The 24,931-nt window shown below is 44.1% G+C and overlaps 1 protein-coding gene across 2 annotated transcripts in view; it reads left to right on the top strand.

Moving 5' to 3' along the window:
- The first annotated feature begins 9,564 nt into the window (after positions 1-9,564).
- FAT4 (FAT atypical cadherin 4) overlaps positions 9,565-24,931 on the top strand; it is a 146,396-nt gene continuing 131,029 nt past the window's right edge. For both annotated transcript variants that reach the window (XM_063136006.1, XM_063136007.1), the window contains exon 1: positions 9,565-14,861. In XM_063136006.1, the coding sequence (XP_062992076.1) occupies positions 9,567-14,861 (5,295 nt within the window). In that variant the 5' untranslated portion in view covers positions 9,565-9,566. The remainder of the gene's footprint in view (positions 14,862-24,931) is intronic.

Here is a 24,931-nt window from a genome sequence, read left to right on the forward strand (position 1 = left end):
AATGCTCCTGAGAGACAACATGTTTCTCAAGTCAACGGATCTAGCTAGAACACCCACCCTTCTATTCCTCACAGTATGGAGTCACCAAACCCAAACATCCTTCCCTTCCACTTGCTGCAGGAGCAGTTTCATCCCCTCTGTTGTTAGGTCTGCTGAACCTTGGATTGTCTCCAGGCAAAGCACATGCTGTGCTGCTCTACCACTGCACTCCAGGTCTTCTTCTACATGTCCCTGTGCTGGTTTGGTTCGGTGCTAGTACTGGTGATGTTCAAACATGCAAGCAGCATCACAGACTAACCAAGCACCAAGGTGGGTGGAGGTTTCTCTGCCTCCCAAGTGTCCTGCTGTGGAGCCTCCCTTGAGCCCCAACTTCCTTAATTTGAACCAGGGCTTCCTTGGATCTTCTGCCTGTGCTAGGGTTCTAGAAATTGTGAAGTGAAAGTAATAATGCAGAGGAAGGCTAGGGCAGGAAGGAGATTAGAATAAGACACTGAGGGAGGGATGCCATGTTGCCCGTGCGCTAACGCTATTAACATTGCGAAGGTTGGAGACCACTATTTGTGCAACCTCAATTGCACTTGAAAGCCTGATGGGTTGCCTTGGAAATTTGCACGGATGTTGTGCAAGTGTTGTTTCCACTAGTGCAACATCAATCATGCCAACATGCCGACACCGCTGGATCCTTCCCTGAGAACACTGATCAGCCTATGCAACAGAATGATGTGGGAATGGTGTGACGGAATGGCCTGTATCATTTCATATTGCAGGTGGGAGGTTACCACCTTTGACTCTTCCACCATAAGAAAAACTGCCTGTAGAACATGTAGCACATCCAGGAAAAAAAAAAGGTTCTAATCTATCCCTTTTCCTGCCGTGAAGCTTTACTGTTTGGGGGTGGTAATGGAATTTCTAATGTGGGAAAGCATTCCAAAATGTGATCATCCCGCTGTAGCGCATTCTGTCACCTCAGTATCTCCTGTATCCATCTCATTTTGCTATATCCTGTTATCACATTGGCACATGAGAGCTTTGTTTCTCACTCCAGAAAAATGTGGCTGGCCCTTAACTTTTGCAAAAACAACGTGGAACCATCGTCAAAGCAAACAACATATTATTGCATATTTTATCTAAATCTGCAAATTCAACCCCGCCTTCTACATTCTGTATTTCTATTGCCCAACTTTTTCCTTAGTGCCCAAAATGGGAGAAGTGGCATGGAGGTTGTTTAGCAATGTTGGACCTGATCTATGCTCTTTAGCATTTTCTTAAAGAATTGGTATGAGATCTCTCATGATATGTAAAAAAGTGACATTGTCATCTGATTATATATTTTTTAAAAAGATAAATTTTAAAATAACTGCATTTATGATGCACAGTACAATTGTATGCATACTTAGCATTGGGTTCAATTACTCCACTCCAAGTTTGTATGGGATTGCAGCCTCAAACGGCCTTTGCCATAAGTACACAACCTGTACTCACAAATTATATTCTTTCATCTCTCTCCCGCCTCAAAAGGTTTTTGTCTTGCTCACAAGAGACAGTGACACTAAAGAGTGCTGTTTATTTGTGTAAGCAAATTGCAACCAAGAATAGTAAAGGAATCAATAGTAGCCAGACAGCAGGATACAGCTAAATGCGATAATCAAATGCACATCAAAGTCTTCACCATCAGAATTTATCTCTCTCTGATTCTGAAAGATTCTAATCTGTAAAGACCATCGCTGAATATCTGCTGCTCTCCCATATTTATGCCAGATGCCAAATTGCTCATATAAAAGAAAAGGAGACTTGCAAGAATTAATGACCTGTGATATCTCTTTGTTTCAGAGAGCAAAGGCATCCAGGAATCAGCCTTAGCATCTCTTTAGTAATGAACTCCAGCCAAAGCTTCTAGTCATGTTTATATTTGATCTCCCTCTTTCATTGCAGCCTTGGGAAAACACCACAACAGGGGGTGGGGGAAGCCTCTGGCACCTCATCCTCATGCCAGACAGGAAGCTGAGGATGTTTGGATGTTTTGTTAATAGTTTGCTCCCGCTGCTCTTTACAGATCTTCTATCCTTTCTCCTTCACATGAAGAAATGTCGAATCCTGCAGCTTAAAAGGAAAGGAAAAATGAGGTTATTGGTTCAACGAAACCTCCTCCTCCTCTTTTAGCAACAGGGTATTTGGGTTGGGTAGCTTTCGTTCCTGACATGATGCTAAGATGAAGTGATGCTCCCTCTCCTTGAACTGGCATGAGATTGTAACATGGAATGCAGTTTGGCTCAATGGAGCTCTTAAACCAAGTGAACAGTCAGGTCAAATATAAAAATCTGATAGCAATATATTTTCAAACAGCAAGGAGTTGAAACCAGACTTAGGGCTCATCTACACCAAGCAGGATATTACACTATGAAAGTGGTTATGAAAGCTGTATGTAAAAGGCAGGTTCTACACTACTGCTTTATAGTGGTAATGAAGTGCAACAGCGCCCATGACACAACTACACCAAGCAGGATATAACACTATGAAAGTGGTATGAAAGCAGTATATGGTACGTGTCATGGGCCCCAACAGTTGTCGGTGCACTTCAATACCACTATAAAGCAGTAGTGTGGCTCCTGCCTTTTACATACCACTTTCATAGTGGAATATCTGCTTGGTGTAGATGAGAACACTGTCATACTTAGAGTAGACCTATTGGAATCAATGGAGTTACACTAAGCATCTCTAAGTCTGGATCTAACCTAAAGAGTTTTCTGGCATTACAAAAACTAATGTATTTTGTTATGGCAGAAATCTGATTAAGGAAAAATCTGATTAAGGGAAAAACATGCTTTTTGACATCAATTCTTTAAAAATATATTTATATGAGTATGACTTTTGGTATTGCATATAGAATTGTGTACATAATTTAGTAATATATTGTAGACATAAATTTTCTAATGAGTGTTGACAATTCTAAAATTAAAATGAAAGAAAGAATTGAGCTGCATGGCTGCCTTGGAGCAGCCTGATCGGAATTCAATAAGAATTCTTTCCATGTAAACATGCATAGAATTAAGGTAAACTGTTTTATTAACAATTGAAGGAATTGTCCTATCAATGTGTCATGCCCCTACTTGAGGAGTCCTCTTCAGAGGAGGAGCAAGAGGACCCAGAAGCTCAGGATGCCCTAGAAGTCAAAGCCCAACCAGGGACTGCCGAATGACTCTGCTCTTGGACTATGTAACGTACTGGACTGTTTACCCGTGTTTTGACCTCTTGCCTGTTCTTTGTGACCACTCTTGTTCATGCCTGCTCCCCTTGTCTGCCTGCCCTCCTGTACTCTGACCTCAGCTTGGAATTTGACCACTGCTATTGTAATCTGAACTGTAGCGAGAGTCTGTTACTGCCAGAATAGGTCACAATGTCACATTCACATCTTATTCATTCAATTAAGGGCCAAACAGGGCCAACCCAGCCAGGCAGCAGGGCGAAGCAACCTGCTCCAGGTGGCACCAAGGTGGGAGTGGGGGAAACAGATGGAGATCTTTTAAAATCTATTTCAAACTGTTTTATTCTGTTTTTATTTTATCTTGTACGCCGCTCCAATATTTTCAGTAGGAAGGGGTATATAAATATTGTAAATAAATAAATAAAAAAGATAGGAATTGGTGTCTGAATGGCTACTTTTTAAAGTGTAGGCCCTAGTGAGTAGTGACACGAGGGAAATTGGGATTCACTTCAGGCAGCAAAATGCCATAGGCTGGAACTGGCATCAAATACTCTATTTAGATGATCCCATCCTATGAATTCACTTTTCTTTCTTTTTTCTCAAAAGAACTGTTTCTAGAAATTTCTTATAGAATCCATTTGGTGCATAACTGAAGTCTATTTTTCTCTGGTTCTGACTCGTTTCCATTTCCCCCCTTGCAGGCTCCTAGGCTACTGAAAAGATCCTTAAAAGAAGATGATGAAGAGGAGGAGGTGTTGGAGGAAGGAAAGGAGAGCGGGATTTGGCATAGCCTTCCAGAAAGGGGTGGTCTGGCTAGGACTGACGTCACTATGTTTGATAGCATAAAAAGCATAACCATCCCCCCACCCCCAGTGTGTGTACTTTATCCCCTCATGAGTTCAAAGCAAAACAGAAACCCCTGGTCTAATACTGTAGTTAGAAATAGCAGCTCTTCTACCATTTCGCTGCCCAGAGGGTGAGGAGAACCTTGTTGTTTATTTTATTTTATTTTATTAAATTTATTATTGCATTTATATCCCACTTTTTTCCTCCAAGGAACCCAAGGCGGTGTACATAAGCCTCATCCTCCCCATTTTATCCTCACAACAACCCTGTGAGGTAGGTTGTACCGAGTGTCTGTGACTGGCCCAAAGCCACCCAGTTGGTTTTCATGGTCGAGTGGGGACTAGAACCCGGATCTCCTGATTCCCAGTCCCATGTTGTTATTGTTGTTGTTGTTGTTTAAAAGAGAGGTGTTTGCTGTGAGTGTTGCAGAAAAAAACCTGTTTCTTCTTAGTTTCTGCAGGAAGGCACATGCAATTCTTTCCACTTCAGATTTGCCTGTGATAGTGATGAAAAAGTAGCAGCCACAAAGCCCAAAGGCAGAATCTGAGTGATTGCAGATTGTTGAATTTGTTGTCTTTAAAAACAAACAAATAAACAAACAAAGAGCAAACTCATTTTATTGGGTTATTAGAATAGCCAGACATAAAGCACAATGCAGAGAACAGAGAAGCCTTGTTTTCAAACGTGGACAGAATCTGGATCTGATCTGTTGCAATCTCATGCATGTTTTAGAGGCAAGTCCCACTGTGTCCAACGCGGCTCACTCCCTAGTTAATTGTGTCTTTAGGATTGTAGCCTCAATGTTCCTGCCATGGCTGGAAAGCAGCAGCAGAGTAAGCTGGCAATCCCTACATCTGCTTACTAAAAAAGAAACCACAATTGAACTCCATGGAAATTGCTTCTATGTAAACAGGCTTCCTTTCTGAGAGCTGAATTTCCTTCTTTGAGCATGTATAGAGTGCAGCCTGCCTGTGGGACATGTGTGTGAGAAGGCTGCGAAACACCAAGTGCTCTTTTGCAAGTATCCAGATTTACATGTATTTAAATGCTTGGTGTGCTGCCATTCCCTGATTTCCATAATGTGCTATTTGGGTTTTGGCAGTTTGAGGATCAGGAATTGCCAGGAAGTTTCTTCTTCAGGAAATAACTAGCGGTTGAATACAATTTGAAGTTATTGTAGAATAGAAATTATACTTTCTCCCCAAAGGTGCTATTCAGAGATTCCTACAAATCTTTTTCCCCCTGCTACTATCCCAAGGCAATAAAGAGGAAATAGCATTGTAATCAGAGACTTCTATTTTACTAATAAAATTAAATTGGACATTTGAATGAAAAAACAACCACAGGCCCACCATGTCGAACAGCAAAAGACCGCCAGAGGGCACTCTTTACCTGCTCCTGAGCTGCTCGTTGACACTCAACATTGACATCGCAGACAACTAATCTGCAGACGAGACTGAGAACACATTAGGAGATTGAAATGTAAGTATTTATATCTGACTTACAATTGCTAATTTACACTCTACTTTCATAAACAAAGGGCTTCCCCAGACAACAACACGCCTCCCCACCCCCAATATTATTTTGAGTGTCACACTCAGACTCAGACTGATGGGAGCCAGCAGTGAAATATCTTTTCCCCGTGTAAGGACTGGGAGGAACAGAGCCGTTCTGCAGCTGGGATAGCCTTCCTCTATGGGGAGATGTGTAGCTATGTTTCATACACTGCAGAGCTCGAGAGAGCAAGCGCACAGGTTCAGTTTAAGAAGAAAAAAGTGTATTCTACCACTTGTTCCAGAAGGACTCAACAAAATGCACTGGGCTGTGTGTGTGAAAACAGAACCAAACAAAAGCCACTGTCTGAAATGGTGGGGGCATTGCTGCGGCAGAAGCCCCTGGGAGAGCAACCTTTGAAGAGTTTTGAATTGGTTTGAAAAGTTCGCAAATCGATAGGGGTATGACGGTGGTCAATTGCGTCTCTCCTGGTTACTGCCTGGCAAGTGGCCCTTCGTTTCATTCCCTTTACAACTGTAGAATCATCATTGTGCAAAAGATGGATTGTGCAACTCCCTCCGCTAATTTGAAAAGACTTAAATGTTTGATTCCTAAATGTATGATTTGAAAGTTTTTTCTGCAACTGTTCATAATATCATCCACTTACTCTAAATAAACCAAGAAATGCAGTATCTTTGGTCTGCTACCTTATCCCCCCACCCCCACCCAGCAAATGTTATAAACCACTTCCTTATACTATCATGAGTTATGTCCTGGGTGCTTCACATTGAAATAAATGTAATTTACTGTTGTTAGGGACGTTTTACCAGGATGATTGTAAGTCATGATTGCAAAAGCATTGAAATTAACTATCTGAAAACTGAGTATTTGAGAGAGTTCTGTGTGCGTGTGTGTTTGAAAGTGTGAGTTTTCTAAATCCCACTTAACTGGAAATCAAATTTATACTGATACAAATTTATCTGATTTATCCCTGTTTTCCTGGTTCCTTTACTGCATCCAACACCTTGAAAACACAAACTGATGTGCTTGCGAGAAATCCATGCACTTAGAAGGTGTTTTGTTCTGATCCTGGAACCACTGGGACTCAACTCTGGTTGTCAATTTGGCTCAGTGATGAAAGAAATGTGATAGTAATGAAAGTCTGTATGATTGGTAGACCCTTTTTAGTCAAATTGAGTAAGAAATTTCCTACCCTAATTATAGAGCTGTTTTCTCTTTTTCCAGAGCTCCCTCATACTGAAATCTTTCCCCTTGAAACCAGTGGGACAAAAAGACCCCTGACTAGCTAGCTGCCCGAGAAGCAGCAGCCTGCAGCCAAGTCTCCGGATCGCAACCGGATTCCTTCCAAAGCAGGCAGGCGAGTGGTAGTTCAAAGGAAGAGCTCCCCGCCCTGCTTCCCTGTTGGTGGGAAATGGGCCCACTGCTGCCACCCGGAGAGAGTAGGCAGGTGACCAGAGGCGCCTGCTCCTATGGGGATGGGTGAATGAGGGTGGCAAAGAGCAGCTGCTCTTTCCTGCGCGTCTGCGTGTATAGGAGGTTCGCCCTGAGCCCAGGCCCAAATGCTATGCTGCCCAGCAGTTGCTCCTTGCAGTCACCTCTCCTGCTCGGCTACGCACTTGAGCGAACCACCAAAGCCAGGAGCAGCTCTGTTCACTTGACCTTTGAGAGCCACGACGGACCGGCTCCAGAGCACCGAGACATAAGGCAGCCACCGGGGGCTCCTTGTAGGAACCTCAGTTGACCAGGCAGGCAAGCAAGCAAGCGGTCCCCTTCCACTCACTGCCCCACCCCTCTCTCTCTCTCTCTCGGGCAGCGGGGAGAAACTGGGGCTTGCTGGCTGCGCACAATCCAAAATTACTGCGCCTTCCAGAGGGGGGGGGGGGAGGGAGGCAGCGCGCGCTCTTTCTGCTCGCCAAACGAGGATCGGAGACCCTTGCAAGGAGCAGCCACTTCTCCACGTGCTCCCAAGCGCCGTCGGGAAAGAGTGAGCGCGCCATCAGGGCGCTCGCCGAGCTTCCGAGCCAACTTGGCTGCTGGGATGAGGCGGCGGCCGCTGCTTTCAGTCGCCTCGAGAGGACCTGCTGAGGAAGGGGCGAGACTTGGGGTGGGGGGGGGCGAGACTCTCCAAGTCTGCGCCTGACTCCGTCCGGAGTATCGCCCCTTGTCCGCAGGAAAAGTTGTCAGAATGAGTGTGTGCGTGTGTGTGTCCGGTCTCCACACGTGCTATTACTGCCGCAAAGGAACACCCGAAGTGATGGTGGGAATCCATCCTCCGCTTCCCCCCCCCCCGGAGTGGGAAGAGTTAATGTTAAATCCTTGTCGCGCCTTCCCAGACATGCTTTGCTTAATCCCTTTCGGACTTATTGTTTATCGCGGCGACTCAACGCTGACCGCCCCGCTCCCCCGCCCCGCCAGCCCCCCTTGCGCCAAGCCGCCATCTGAGGAGCAGCACCGGCAGAGCCTCCTGGTTTCTACGCCGCTGCCCAACAGCTTGTTGCAAAACCAACACCAACACCCCCGTTCCCCCCAAAATACACACGCGCGCGCGCACGCACCCCCAACCTTGGCAGAGCAGCGCTCGCCCGCTCTCCTTTCCCCTCTGACTTGACTGACACCCCCACGAGCCACTGGAGCTCAGGTCAAAGGAGCGGAGCGCTCGAGGTAAGGCGGAGCGGAGGCGGAGCCTCGGCCTGCTCCCAGGCAATGGGAAGGAGGATGGGCGGGCCGGGAGACGGCGGGCCAATCGCAGGTCGCGGCGGAGAGAGCCCTGGCGCCGGGAGAGGGGGCGGGCCGCGCCTGGAAGTCAAGAGGGAAGAGCTCAATGAGTAGCGTACAAAGTTTCTGCCTGGCTCGCTGCTGTGCGGTGTGTGCGGGCAGGAGGCTTCCCCGCCCCTCCTTTCCCCCTGCAGAAACCGAGCAGCTGATCTCTCACCAAAGGGGCGCTCCGTGCCGAAGCGAGGGGCTGCGCCCGAGCCGTCTAAGCAGAGCGGCAACTTTGGGGATTACAAAAAGTGCAACTGAGGAGCTGCTCAGAGTCAAAGACCTTCTCCTCCTCCTCCTCCTTCCATCCTTTTTACCGAGGGACCCCCGCCCTTCACCACCGTCGCCTTTTTGCATCTCTCTCTCTCTCTCTCTCTCTCTCTCTCTCCACCCCCAATTTCTGGCAACCCGGGCTCCGAGGGGTGCTCGCAAAAACTGCCCAGCCCGGAGCAGAACTGGTGCGCCGAGGGATGTACAAAAAGGGAGAGAGCTGGAGCTGAAGGAGAACTTTGAACAATGCCCAGGAGCGCTCCGGGCTGAGCGCACATCCAGAAAGGCTTCGAGTGGCGGCGGCGGCGGCGGCAGCAGCAGCAGCAGCTCCAGCAGCGGCGAGACGGGGGAAAGGGTGTAAGAAGAAGCCCCTAGCTGAGGAGGGACCGGCTGCCGGCAACTCTTCCCCGCAAAGAAATCCAGGGGGTGGGTCTCCGCTCCGTTCACAGCGAAGAGCCGCGGTGGGAGTCCGGCTTAAGCACTGGCACTTTTTCCAAGTGAACTTCCCCGCTCGCTCGCTCGCACCGTCCCTCCCCGGGAGTTTGGCTGGAGGGACTGGCTGGACTTCTCTCCCTCTCGCCGTGAGTAAGAAAACCCCGGAGCTGCGCGGCCGCGGGGCGGGTGGCTGGCTCTTCTTGTCGCTGCCAACGCCCCCCCCCCCCCCGCTTGCATGGTTCGCCTGCAGGAGGAGAACAGGGGACAAGCCCGCGTCTTGCTGGGAGGGAGCGACGGCACTTGGCCCGACGGCTCCTGGCGCCCAGTGTGAGCGCCGCCCGCTGCTGTGGAGGCGATGGCAGCCCTCGAAGCTCCCTCACCTGGGCGTCCCTGGTGATGCGGATCGGCGCTGCTCGCCTGAGACTCGCTGGACTTTGGGCCTGGCTGGATTACCTTGTTTGGCCTCGCCTGGCCACCTGGGCTTCAGCTGCGAGTGAGGCTTTGCCCCACCCTGCGAGGAGGCCGCCTCGCCTGCATCATGGGCCTCTCAGCCAGGAGCAGGGCTTCTTCTGCTTGGCTTCCCCACTTCTTCGCCTTGCTCTGGCTGCTGCCGCTACATGCCTCCGCTGAACCCAGGCAGCTTTTCCAGGTGTTGGAGGAGCAACCCCCGGGCACCTGGGTAGGGACCATTGCCATCCGCCCGGGCTTCACCTACCGCTTAAGTGAGCACCATGCTCTTTTCTCCATCAATGCCACTTCGGGCGACTTGCACACCCGCGCCACCATCGACCGAGAGAGCCTGGCCAGCGACGTCATGGACCTGGTGGTGCTCTCCAGCCAGCCAACCTATCCCAGCGAGGTGCGCATCGTGGTGCTGGACCTGAATGACAACGCGCCTGTCTTCCCAGACCCGTCCATCGTGGTGACTTTCAAGGAGGACACAGGCAGCGGCCGACAGCTCATCCTGGACACAGCTACTGATGCGGACAGCGGGACCAATGGCGTGGACCACAGCTCCTACCGCATTGTGGGTGGCAACGAAGAAGGCCGCTTCCGACTCAACATCACTCTCAACCCTAGTGGCGAAGGGGCCTTCCTGCACTTGGTCTCTCGGGGTGGGCTGGATAGAGAGGCCACCCCTGCCTACCAGCTGCTGGTGCAGGTGGAGGACAAAGGGCAGCCCCGGAGGCGTGGATACTTACAAGTCAATGTCACTGTGCAGGATACCAATGACAACCCACCTGCCTTCAGTCAGACCCTCTACCAAGCTCGCGTTCCTGAGGATGCACCTGTCGGAGCCAGTGTTCTGCAGGTGGCGGCAGCGGATGCTGACGAGGGCACCAACGCTGACATCCGATATCGCCTGGAGGGGGTAGAAAGTGTTGGCGGAGATGGTGCCGTGGCACTTCCTTTTGAGGTGGACCCCGAAAGTGGGGTCATCCGCATCCGGGAGGTGCTGGACTATGAGTCTCGTCGGCAGTACTCCCTCACGGTTCAGGCCACGGACCGAGGAGTGCCTGCTTTAAGTGGCCGTACCGAGGCTCTGATCCGCCTGCTGGATGTGAATGATAATGAGCCGCGGGTCAAATTTCGCTACTTCCCTGCCACCTCCCGCTTTGCCTCGGTGGATGAGAATGCCGCCCCTGGCACAGTGGTGGCGCTGCTGACCGTGAGCGATGCTGATTCGCCGGCGGCCAATGGGAATATCTCGGTGTCTATCTTGGGTGGGAATGAGCAGCGCCATTTTGAGGTGCAGAGCAGCAAAGTTCCCAACCTCAGCCTGATCAAAGTGGCAGCTGCTCTTGACCGGGAACGTATACCCACCTATAACCTCACTGTGGCTGTGACTGACAATTTTGGAGCTGCTTCCCCTCCCCCTAGTTCACTCCCGTCTTCCCTGAGCCCAGAAGGAGCTATTCCTGCCCCAGTGAGCCGCTCCTCTGTGGCTAGCCTGGTCATCTTTGTGAACGACATCAATGACCACCCACCAGTCTTTGGGCAGTTGGTTTACCAAGTGAATATCAGTGAAGAGGTGCCACCTGGCAGCTATGTACAAGGCCTGAGTGCTACTGATCGTGACTCCGGCCTTAACGCCAACCTCAAGTACAACATAGTTTCTGGCAATGAGCTGGGCTGGTTCTGCATTAGTGAGCACAGTGGCCTAGTCACCACTCAGAGCCGTGATACTAACATGGGTAGAGCTCTGTTGGGTGTATCCGGCCCGAGCATGGCAGCATCGGGTGGGCTGGACCGGGAAATAGCTTCACAGGTGGTGTTGAACATCAGTGCCCGTGACCAAGGTGTGCAGCCCAAAATTTCCTATGCCCAACTGGTAGTGAATATCCTGGATGTTAATGATGAGAGACCCCGGTTTAGCCAGGCAGATGGCTATAATGTGTCTGTGCCAGAGAATTCCCCTTCAGGAACTGAGTTGCTAGTCCTCATGGCTGTCGATCGTGACTTGGGAGATAATGGGACTGTCCGCTTCTCCTTGCAGGAGACTGAGCCAGGGGGGCCTGCAGGTAGTTCCTTGATGGCTACATGGAGGATTTTTCGCCTGGATCCTGTATCGGGCAGACTCAGTACAATCTCACAGTTAGATAGGGAAGAACAGGGACAATACTCACTGCAGGTCCTGGCTACTGATCTAGGTGCTCCGGCCCTCTCCTCAGTGGTTCAAATCAATGTGACCTTGCTTGATGTGAATGATAACAGTCCCCTATTCTACCCTGTCCAATACTTTGCCCATGTCCAAGAAAATGAACCTGCAGGCAGCTATGTTACCACTGTGTCTGCCAGTGACCCCGACCTTGGTATCAATGGGACAGTTAGGTACAGCATCTCAGCAGGAGACAACTCCAGGTTTCAAATTCATAGCCAGACAGGGGTTATCACCACCAAAACAGTCCTGGATAGGGAGGAAAAGACAGCTTACCAACTACAAGTAGTGGCTAGTGATGGTGGAAACCTCCAGTCCCAAAACCAGGCAATAGTTACAGTGACTGTCTTGGATACACAGGATAATCCCCCAGTATTTAGCCAGGATATATACAGCTTTGTGGTGTTCGAAAACGTTGCCCTGGGTTTTCATGTCGGTGGTGTTTCTGCTTCCACTATGGACCTCAACACCAACATCACTTACCTTATCACAACAGGCGACCACAGGGGCATGTTTGAAATTAACAAAATGACAGGCCTGATCACCACCGCCAGTGTTATTGATCGTGAGGAGGAAGCGTTTTATCAGCTGAAAGTGGTGGCTAATGGTGGAGCAATCACTGGGGATGCTTTGGTCAATATAACAGTCAAAGATTTAAATGACAATTCCCCCCATTTTCTTCATGCCGTGGAAAGTGTGAATGTGGTTGAGAACTGGAGCACTGGGCACACCATATTCCAAGCCAAAGCTGTTGACCCTGATGAAGGAGTCAACGGCATGGTCCTTTACAGCCTAAAGCAGAATCCCAAGGACCTATTTAGTGTCGATGAGCAAAGTGGTGCCATCCGTTTGACAGGGCCGCTGGACATAAATGCTGGGTCTTACCAAGTGGAGATTATGGCCTCTGACTTGGGAGTCCCAAGACGCTCGTCTACTTTCATTTTAACCATTTCTGTTCATGACGTAAATGACAACCCACCAGTGTTTGACCAACTTTCCTATGAAGTCACTATTTCTGAACTGGAGCCTGTGAACTCCAGGTTCTTCTGTGTGCATGCTTCTGACAAGGACTCAGGCACAAATGGAGAAATAGCTTATAACATAATTGAAGGAAATACTGGAGATGCCTTTGGCATCTTTCCAGATGGCCAGCTGTATATAAAGAGTGAGCTGGACCGGGAACTTCAGGAAAGATACACGCTACTGGTTGTGGCTTCTGATAGAGCAGTAGAACCGCTCAGTGCCACAGTGAATGTCACCATCATCCTGGAAGATGTAAATGATAATAGGCCATTGTTTAACAGTACCAACTATGTTTTCTATTATGAAGAGGAGCAGGAGGGCGGATCATTTGTGGGGAAAATAAGTGCGGTTGACAAAGACTCCGGATCTAATGGCGAAGTCAGATATTCATTTGAGCACATGCAGCCTGATTTTGAATTGAATGCAATAAGTGGGGAAATAAAAAGTACTCATCAGCTGGACAGGGAATCCCTTATGAGGCAAAGGGGAGCTGCCGTGTTTACACTTACAGTTATTGCAACTGATCAAGGGTTGCCAAAGCCTTTAAGGGATCAGGCAACTGTGCAGGTTTATTTGAAGGATATAAATGATAATGTGCCAAAGTTTTTAAAAGAACTTTACCAAGCTACAATCTCAGAATTAGCTGCAAACCTGACACAGGTTTTAAGAGTTTCTGCTTCAGATGTTGATGAAGGTAATAATGGACTGATCCACTATTCTGTAATTAAGGGCAATGAAGAAAACCAATTTACAATAGACAGTGGCACCGGCCAGGTGACTTTGATTGGCAAACTGGACCACGAGGCTACTGCAGCTTACTCCCTTACCATCCAAGCAGTAGATTCTGGGACAGTTTCCCTAAGCTCAGTTTGTACACTGAACATTGATGTACTGGATGAAAATGACAACAGCCCTTCATTTCCTAAATCAACCCTGTTTGTTGATGTCTTGGAAAACATGAGAATTGGGGAACTGGTATCTTCTGTCACTGCCACTGATTCGGATTCAGGTGACAATGCTGACCTTCATTATAGTATTACAGGGACAAACAATCATGGAACATTTAGCATTAGTCCCAACACTGGCAGTATTTTCCTTGCAAAAAAGTTGGATTTTGAAACACAATCAATGTACAAATTAAACATCACGGCAAAAGACAAAGGAAGGCCTCCGCAGTCCTCTACCATGTCGGTTGTAATATATGTCAGGGATTATAATGACAACCCGCCTAAGTTTCCACCTGGGGACATTTTTAAGTCTATTGTTGAGAACATTCCTGTTGGAAGCTCTGTCATTTCTGTAACTGCTCATGATCCAGATGCAGATATCAATGGGCAGTTAGCATATACAATCATTCAGCAGATGCCAAGAGGGAACCATTTCCATATAGATGAAGTCAAAGGAATGATATATACCCATGCTGAAATAGACCGTGAATTTGCTAATCTCTTTGAATTAACAGTGAAAGCCACTGACCAGGCCGTCCCTGTAGAATCTAGAAGATTTGCTTTGAAAAATGTGACCATTCTAGTAACTGACCAGAATGACAATGTTCCTGTGTTTGTATCACAAAACGCTCTTGCTGCAGACCCCTCTGTTGTGATTGGTACTGTCCTAACTACAATTGTTGCTGCCGATCCTGATGAAGGATCAAATGGGGAGGTTGAATATGAAATAATTAATGGAGACACAGACACCTTCATTGTGGATCGCTACAGTGGGGAACTGAGAGTCTCGTCAAGTTTAATACCATCACAGCTTATGTACAGCTTCATAGTTTCAGCCTCAGATCTTGGCCCTGAGAGAAAAAAATCAACCACTGAGATGACTGTCATTCTACAAGGACTTGATGGCCCGGTTTTCACTCAGCCAAAATATATTACCATTTTAAAAGAAGGTGAACCGATTGGGACTAATGTGATATCCATAGAAGCAGCTAGTCCTAGGGGAAATGAGGCTCTAGTGGAGTATTTCATCGTTTCAGTGCGTTGTGAAGATAAAATGTTTGGCAGACTCTTTACAATTGGGCGCCATACTGGTGTGATCCAGACTGCTGCTATTTTGGACAGGGAACAAGGAGCCCGCCTGTACCTGGTGGACGTTTATGCCATTGAAAAATCTGCTGCTTTGCCACGAACCCAGAGAGCAGAGGTAAAGTCTTTTACTATTTAACTACATCTCTCTAGATTTTAGAAGCATGTGAATATATGTGTCCTGTCGGTTCAGTTTTTAAGGTTGCAATCCTATATGCATGTACCTGGGAGTAAGCCCCATTGATTTATGTCTGAATAGACATCTGTAGGATTGCAGTGTTATTTTACAGGTACCTTGTTACAATTTCTGGTTTGCTGTACAAAGGTAACCTTTGAGAAGGCATTTAAGCAAGTATTTTCCTCACCATTAGTATCTGCCCAAAGCATCATGTTAGATTAGAACAAACACAGAGTTGGTGTTGTTTAGCCTGACATCAATTAACTGATTAGCATGCTACATAAGTGGCTTTTCCTTCGAGCTGCATAGGCCAGCAATTGGCACTAGTATTTGACTTTTAACTGTGGGCTGTTTTACACCAGACCTTTTCTTCATGTGGGAAAAATGCCATAGATGAATGGCACTTACCTTAAGGCTCTTAGTTATCATTTCAATTTAGTTAACTTACAAAGTAGAATATGAGCTTTTAGCTGGTTGTACTGGAGAGTGAGCTGCTTTCTTACTGATCATTGTACAATACTAAACTGTTTGGACAAGGCCCAGGAAAACTGAGTTTCTTCTTCCAAATGAGTTTCCTTTCACCTCTCAACACGGTTTCTATTCCTCTGGCCTTGCCAACATTCAGGTTTGTGTCTAAAGACTTGCAGATTTTTTTGCGGAAGCCAATTGACGAATGCTAAAATGGTCCTGTTTTTAGTGATTCGGAGTACATAGATTCCAAAACATTGGTTATATCAGAATGATATGCCAAATGTCTGTTTGTACTAATGATGCTTTGCTGTAAGCATGTGTCTTTGTATACTCTTTCATGTGGTTCGAATGGGTATTGTCTTCCAGAGAGTTAGATTTGGAAAATACTAGGCCAATTTAGTTGGGAATTTTCTTTTTCATTTTGTCATTGTTTAGATCCTGAGTCCTGCAGTGCACTCTGAGTCATTGAATTTTTGCTCACTGGAAATTCAGAGCAGGATCTTTTCAACAGCCAACCAGCAGGGGATGCCGGAAGTGTAGAATGAGTCAAAACATTTCCCTCCTGTTCTAAGCGCTTTAACTCTGAAACTGAACACAATTGCACATTCCAGAGATGGCTGTCAGGTACTAATACACCAATGCTGCAGTCCTATGCACACGTACTTGGGAATCACCCAGTCAGACTTGCTAAGGAGTAAATATTTGGGGGGGATTGGACTACACAAATGCTGCATTTTAATTTGAAGCATTACTTAATGATGCTACATATGAAGTACATCACTTGTGGCAGCATTCCCCAAGTAGATGTTTTTGACTTTAACTCCCATCAGCCCCAGCCGGCATGGCTAATGACCAGGAAGACTGGAGAGTGTAGTTCAAAGGATCTGGAGGACACCAAGTTAGGAAAGGCTGATCTACGGTATATAGTTATTTGCTATAATGCATATAGCTTTCGCTATTGTTTAAAACAGAGGGTTTTTTTTGGGGGGGGGTTGTGGTATGGTTCTTGAAAGATTGCAGAATCTCTTGTTTAATCCACATGATTTGCCTGCACTGGTTTAATCTGTAGTAGTACCTTGAGTTAAATTGAGCTTTTTTATAATTAATGATTGTCATAATTGTGATTTGATTTTTTTTCCTATCAGATTGAGTATTAAGAGAGGGGCAGGGAAATTGTAACCAAAAGAAAAATTGGGTGAAAATGTGTAAAACATTGCAATCTTCGTTCTTCATCATTTTATTTATTTATTTATTTATTTTGTTCTTCACCGTTTTATCATTCCATTAGAAAATCCATAAGGAATTTGATCACCTTAGTGATTTCAACTATTGGTTTCTTATAATGCTATCTATTAGTGTTACTAGAATATATCTTATTGTGCTTCATACATGCTATGGCGATAAGTCTAAATATTTGTATATAATCACACAAAAGATAATATCAGTGACAGGTTTCACCTTCATCTACAAATTCAACTCCGTTAACTTAAAGAAGCTGAGACAAAACGGGCTTCATATTACAACTGAGGCTGCAATTCCATATCCACTTACCTGGGAGTAAATGCCACTGAAGTCGATAGGCTGTGCTTTTAAGTTGACATGTATGTATAGGATTGCACTGTTAATCAGGTTTTGGATTGAGGTGTTAATATAGATCTCATTATGGGACAGATAAATTCAAGCTTGCAAGCCTGAATTTGCAGTAGCTTAATTGAAGCATTAAAACTATTTATATAAATAAGGACAACCAGGTCTTTGTGGAAGGAATAAGTTATTACTTCAAAGAAAAGTTTCAGCTGGAGATTTCAGTGTACTATGGTAAAACAGCAAATGAGCCATGCTTTAGAACTGCAGAATATAAAATAATAAAATTAAAACTAAATATATTATATAATCCAGTAGCTACATAACTGTTGGACATACTGTAAAACTATCAGGCATTACAATTCTGTACATGCTTACTCAGAAGTAAGTTCCACTGTGAACAGTGTGGCTTACTCCCACATAACTATGTATAGGATTTCAATCTAAATCCTGTTATTTACTTTGTACAAACAGAATAATCTGTCCAATATTTTTTCCTCTTTAAAATAGTGATTTTAAAGATCTAACAACATATTTATGTTCTCTGTACTGCTTATTTAAGTTTCTATGACAGGACTTTTTTACCCCTAAGTTAAACAAGAAATATGGAAGAAGATATTTTGAATAGGCTAACTGCTACTAATTTTATTCATTTATGCTCAATGGCTAGTTTTATTTTGGCGGTTTAATAGGAATTTCACTATTGTATTACAAAGGTATACACATTTTCCCTTCTGGAAAACAAATACAAACAATTGAAATAATATAATTCTAACCTCTTTGAAAGTTTCCTATGTTTAAGAGCATCACATTATCTTCCCCCACCCAGAATTTGCAGGACTTCTAGTCCCTAAACAACTATATGACCTGCAGAAATGTCAACAGGTGCATCAGCATGTAGATGCAGTGATAGGGAAGGCTTTGTTTGTTGATTTTCTGCCTGCCAAACCAGAGCTCCAGAATATCTCAGGACTTAGCTTTGGGCATTATGACATAATCATAAACTTCCTGTGAATAGGAGCAAAGGTCCAGGAACTAGAACTGTGCACATCCCAGTCCTGGCAAGGCGGCAGTGGAGGTGGCTTCAGTGAAGAGCTCTGTTCTCCACCTTCTCTCCAGGTGGCAGCCATTCATTGAACCTACTGCCACTGTCAGTGAGAATGGACCACTGGGCCGGCTTTTTGTCACACATTGCCTGTATTTCAACAAGCCCCAATAGTGGCAACTTCTTTAAGAAAGATCTCCAGGGCAAGACGTCTGGGGGAAATCTCTCTCTCTCTCTCTCTCTCTCTCTCTCTCTCTCTTTCTCTGCCTTTCAGCCTTGGGGGTTGGGGAGTGGTCTGGCTTTTCCTGTCTGTTTTGTCCCAAGTAATGTACAAAGCCCCACCCTTGTCCTGACCACTTCTTGAAGACCAAAAATGCACTATGAGCTTTTATATCAAAGTATATTGTACTGCTTGTCTGAAGATATATTTAAAATTAACTTCCTTGATATACAAATTCATAAAGTAATTAAGATGTCGCTTGTTTATGCTCTCTTGTTTTGTTGAAGCCAACTGGGGAGAAAGATCCTCTGATTTGAATACAGCAGGATTTCAACTATTGTCTTTGGCTACCTCCAACCAGAGAGATACTGGCTGTGTTAAGCATGCCATATTTGGGGAATCCTGCCTTCTATTACACAACAGAACAGAACGGTATTCTGTTAAACCTCACGTATATCTCTGATTTGTACACACATACACTGTAGTCCTGCCCAGTTAGGTGATGTGAAAGCTTCATTAACTTAAAAGGAATTTAAGCACAAGTAACAGTGCATAGAATTTCAAACATACACCCTTAGTCAGAGAGGATGATGCAAAAGAAGAAATGGATGATATGGGGTGTTTATGTTGCGTAAAACAGAGTTTTATAGTGACTTACTCCAGTATATGCATTTGTAATTTTGATTTTTAAAACTCATTACTTTCACTTAACTGTGTTTAAGAAGTCTAGGAATTTGTTAGAAGGATTATTAAGATGCCTGAATTATAAAATACTTCTGTACTTTATAATTCAAGCATCTTAATAATCCTTCTGTACAAAGATTGATGTTTTCCTTGGAGTTTTCATATAACAATTTAAGCTCCCTCCCAATTTTGCCTTCCTCCACTGCTGTTTTTGTAATCCATCACAGAGCCTCATGCTGTCCAAATGATAAAGAAATACTGCCTCTAGCAGAAGATATTACCTTAACTTCTTAATTGTTTGAAGTTCTTTTCTTTGGTTTTTTTCTTCATCATTACTAGATCCTAGATATTGACTTCTTAAGCAAAATGCTATTTAAAATACCACTGTACAACTAAAGATTGATGTTTTCCTTGGAGTTTTCATACAAGCATATGGGCTCCTGGTGCCATTACCAGCACAAAATTATTGAGGTGAATCTAGTAATTAAATTTTTTTTCCCAGCCCAGAGAGCGGCAGGTGATCAACTCCATTTTGTTCCTGTAGTCATGATGATGATGTTATAATTTAAGTGAGTTTACAATGCAAAATTGGCCATGCTCAGAGTTTTGGTTTTAAAAAAGGGTTGGTCAGAATTCTAACATATATGAAATGTAGAAGCAGTTGTAAAGTATGTAATGGCTGTTGGAAGGGAATAAGGAAGAATGCTAGTTGTGAGCGTCACAAATGAAGGAATACACAAGGCCCTACCTCAAGGCCATTAAGTCCAGGGTCTAGCTGCACCACTGAACTCACAGAAATTGGTTAACTTTGCATTCCTTGAACCACATAAAGTTACTGTAGTGGGTAGAGAATAAAAAAACAAATCATTTTTCTTTAATTGTTTTCCTCTGAAGGAGAAAAGGGAGGTGGGGAAGGAAGTTTTGAACTAACAAAAAGCTTGTTTCGATTACAACTACCAAGATTGGTTTCATTTTAAAAAAAAAGTTGGGAAAGAAAACACACAACTGTGTGTAACATGTACTCTCTCTCTCTCTCTCCATTTTTCTGTCTCAACATCTTTAAAAATTCAGATTCAGTCATCTTATTGAGCTCATGCTTAATTAAAGATAGGCAGTGATACTATATTATTTTAAATCCAATCCTTGACAGATTTAAAACACTACTTGACCTTTGTACTGATGAAGAAAGAAGGAATTGGGAGTAAACACTTTCTTTACCAAACTAGATCTTATTGGATAGCAGAGGGAAATACACATGCCTGCCAAAATACTTGGCTCAAATGAAAGGAGCACAGATGGCTGTAACTGATAAATATGTCTGTTATTGTTATTTTTTCTGATCAGCACTCTGTATGAATATGCAGAGAGAGAGAGAGAGAGGAAGAGCAGCAATTAAAAATAAAAAGGGGTAAAAGAAATTTCATGAATTCATTGTTCTGCTGTGACTTTATTCAGTAGCAGGCCAAACTTAAAGAACAGTGCAGAACAAAGACTGTTTCCTTTATATTTACACTGTGTGGAAGATAAATCTGTACAAAAGGACTGAGTGCTTAGTCTTGTTCTACCAACAATTTAATTTGGGCTAGTAAAAAGTCCTGGAATCACAAAAAATTTGGTATCTTTCACAGCTGGGGCCCCTTCTAGACATTCTGAGCATCTCTGCATTGAGGGAAATCATGTTGCTTGCCCGGGGCTTTTGTTTCCATATTCTTTGGCATGATTGTTATAGGCTGCATTACACAGTCGGAGAGGGGTGACCACATGCTTTAAATAGAATACTTCTTCTCCCTTCACGTCTTTTGAGCCATCTAAAGGTGGAAAATCCCATTTTTCTTCGACTATTACCACTTTAAAAGTGGTTCTTTTCATATCTGGATTGCCAGGGGATACCACGGGAGACACCCTGGTCATTCAGGATGTCATGTAACAGACCTGGAAACTTTTGTGCGTGGCTGATCATAAACATACAATAAATCACTCATTTAGAGGAACCCTCTGTGTCAGTGCAGATGTATTCATCTGACCTCTGTGTATTTGAGTTACTGCCTGTCCTCCAGCTGTAACCTCTGTCTTTTCAGGTGTGGATTTTGAGTTTCAAGCCTACAAATATTGGGATATATGAGCACAAAATCTTGTACCAGACAGGACCTTAAACATATAGAGGTTGGGCACGTGAGGGATTGGGGTCAGCAATCATGACTCAAACCCTTCATATGCATGCATCTATTCACATATAGAATATCTGCACAGTTCTAAGATCACCACGAGATGGGGGGAAATAGCCTCAGTGAGAAGCATTTTATATAATTTCAGAAGAGCCCCCTTTGTGCATTAATTGTGTGAAGGGTGTTCTACGTGATTACTGGGGAGTGGAACCATGCTGGGGGCCATGCTCCTAGCATCACTGCCCCTGTCCCCTGAGTGAAGATGCCAATGCCCTGTCTGTGCATTAGCATCTATAGAGACAAAGCCTATGTAGATTTCCAAGTGATGGCCTACTCCACGCATGTGGAAGTCTGCGCTTGAGCAGCTGCTCATGCAAAGGCTTAGTAAGTGCAGACAGCTGCACCAATATGTACATCTCAAGGGGTAGGGGTAGTGAACATGGCCAATGCCAGGGCAGTGCACACACCGCTTCCTTGTAATTGCATGTAGCAGTGGCAGCTCTCCCCTCTTGATAGTGGCCAAACCAGGTTTTTTAAAAGGATGACAGGGAAAATCCTGGTGCTGCTTGTTGCTTTTCCTGGTTACCCCCACCTGAAAATATATGGAATTTCCTCTTCCCTGGAAAAAAAAAATCCTTGGAAATGTTGGTCCACTTCTGCAGCCCATGGGGCCATCGAAGTATTATATACCTGTTCCTGACCTCTTCATATTCACATGAAAATCCAAACACAATCTGCACATGTACGTGTATATCTTCTGTTTACTTGGATAGTGGTCCCCACTGAACAAAAGAAAGCCTGACACGCACAATGTGTACAACCCGATCTTAATATAAGATATACAAATATAAGTTGTAGATCCCTTGACTCTGTTGAATCCTTCAGCTGAATATGTAGAGATCAGTGGTACTGTGAGTGCCAACTCCATGTCCCTTATGCATTGAAAATCTGCAGTATTCTGCAGAAGCCTGTTACAAAAGGTATGCAATCTATTTTTGTCATGTAATATGCTGCACTTGAAGTAATTACTTCTACTTATTATTAAAAATAAAATATCTGTTTTTAATCAATTTATATAGAGTCCAGAGTACTGTCCCCTTTTTAGACCATATATGTATATATCTATATTTTTATATATATAATTATGGAGAAATTGTCACAGGATTAACTCAGTTTCATTATTAACATTCATCTCTTGCCAAAGAAAATCAAGGTATTCTTATCCTATAATTAGACAGCTTACATGGGCAGAATTCATTAATTAGAATTGTGAGACAACATTGTTAACTAAGTACCACTTTGAATGAGGCTAGTGATAAATTCAAGTCCTAGGAGGACAACAGTACAACTTAATAGAGAACACTTCTATAGAAACCTCAGTCAGAGAGTCAATTAGATCCAGTTTAAAGCAGTGTTTATTGTACATGTCTTTTAATAAATAGGGGTTTGGGGAAGAGAGTTTTATGATTTTTTTCCAGCTTCCTTTGAGATATAATGTTAACAAGATAAAAGGGAGACACCATTTTCTCTTTATATCTGTGAGATTTGAAGGGAAATGAGTTCTGCTTATGCTGGCATCAGTTGCTGTCAAGGAGAAAAAGCTGCCACAACAGGCAAGATTGTATTGGGAGGCTTGCATTGTGTGGATGAAGTTCGTGGTCATTTCAGCCATCAGTCATTTCTTGTACTTATGCATGACGTTGATCAAGAAACTAAAAAGGTTTAAGGTGCAACTTTGACTAGGTTTTAAAGCTTTTCTTTTTAATTAATATTTTCTAATTTCTTAACAAGTGATAGGAAATAGTTTATTTAAATCCATTTTAAAAAATACACATGGGAGAGCTTTGGTATGTGTACATTGTTTGCCATGATATCATATGGGGTGACATATTAGTATGTGTCTCTGTGTGTGTGTGTATCTGTTTCACTATCATGGAAGATTTGAGGAGTCTTGAACAGCTACCCCTCACCCCACTCAGCATCTTCCAAATATGAAGATGTTAAATTAAGAGATACCCCCAACTGCACAAGTATTGACTTTAGAAGCTCTGATTGAGCAACTCTCTGCTCTGAAATTTCTCGATGGGTTTAAAAGTGGCCAGTCTCCACTCTGGAAGATCGAATGCTCTGCGGATGTTTGCAGTTATCAGATATTGCCAAGGTGGAGCGCACACCCCTAATGATGATTATTATTATGATTATTATTTGGGGATGGTTGGGAGAGCATTTAAACATGCCAATCTCTCACTTGCTGCCTGGAGTGATTTAATTCAGAAAAGAATTTGACACATGCATGAGCCTCAGAATGAACAAATCTGAAAACCTGGTCTTCTGTAGTAGATCTGCTATTTATAGATGGCTCTGAATTAAATACTTCTTTAAAAAAGCATCTCTAGGCAGAAAGATTCATATCATGTCCATTTTCTTGAAGTATTCAATTAAGTACCATGGAACTCCTGCTTTTTAGTTCTTTCTGTCTGTTCAACTAGAGAATGTAGAGAAGAGTTGACAGATCTTTTGTTTATATAGTTTGGTATAAAAGCTGCAACATAGCCTGGTGTAATTTACATATTTCAGTACTTTGTGGGTGGTTACATATGCTGCAATGTCATTGTGCAGTGCCATGTACATTACCTGTCAGTCATTTCCAGTTTTGTTGAAAAATGCACTTCGCGTTTCCAAATAGTTTAAATGAACTAATAGCATTTTCTGTTCACAGCAGTTAACAAATCAAAACAAAACTTACAAGAATTGAAACTACCAAGGAAGGAGGGGGGGAGGGAAGAGGAGTGTGCAGATCCATGGAGTACTAGAGTTCTCTTAACTGTGGTTAGGAGAGCGGACAGTGTTAATTCTGGACCCAGCACCTAGTATGAAATATAACTGATTACTTAAGACTGTGTAAGACTTAACAGTAAGTGCAGTCTCAAGCAGGGCTGGTGTCAGAAGTTGGCATCAACAGGCATTTGCCACGATCCACATCCCCGCTGCTCCTCTTTGCTGCTGTATAGCCTGTTCACCTGTCCTCTTTGCTGCCATTGGTGACCAACAACCCTCTACTTGTTTTGCACTCTCGCTGTGAAATGGTGCTCATTGGTTCAAGAAGGAGAGAGCAATGAATGGGCAACTGTGTCAATGGTTAGAAGGAGGTGGAATTGCTGAGGAAGGGTCATGGAGTGAGGACATATTGCCCATAGATCTCCAAAACTTGGAACCAGCATCGTTCCTTATTTTATGGTAGTACAGTAGTGAATATTCCAAATTCCCCATGGTCCTCAAAAGAGTAATTCAGATGCACATATCTTTCTGCCAGGACTTTGCATTTGCATAACTATGTATAGCTGTGCTTTATTAGACATAAGCTTTCTAGAAGAGTGCATATTTAAAGCCAATGCAAATTAGTGTTCGCCTTGTATTGTGATTTTACTACTGAAGTAGTACAACCTTTCAAGAAACAATGAACAAAACAAGACAAAACAAAAGATTTTACTGTATTCTCTTCAATGAATGCTCAGAGATACTCTTAGTAGGCAAGCAGTGTGAGGCATCCCTGGGGTTTCTTACAGAAATCTTTCCTTTACTATGCTTGTTTTGTTACTAGTGGATTATGTGCATTAGCTGTTATCCTATTATATGGTACATTTATAACAACTCTGTTCAGGTTTTAAAGTAACAAGAACGGAACTGTGTGTAGCCTAGCTAAGATAAAGAACCCACAAATAAAAAAGAAATTGAATGTATTTGGCTACTCAGGATATTTGGCTACTCATAGGACTTTCAAAACCTATTTTCATAGTACTGTTCATTTGCCAATAGCAGATTGTATTGCTGTTGATCTTTA

Source organism: Elgaria multicarinata, chromosome 10 (genome assembly GCF_023053635.1).
Source record: "Elgaria multicarinata webbii isolate HBS135686 ecotype San Diego chromosome 10, rElgMul1.1.pri, whole genome shotgun sequence".
Lineage (NCBI taxonomy): Eukaryota > Metazoa > Chordata > Lepidosauria > Squamata > Anguidae > Elgaria > Elgaria multicarinata.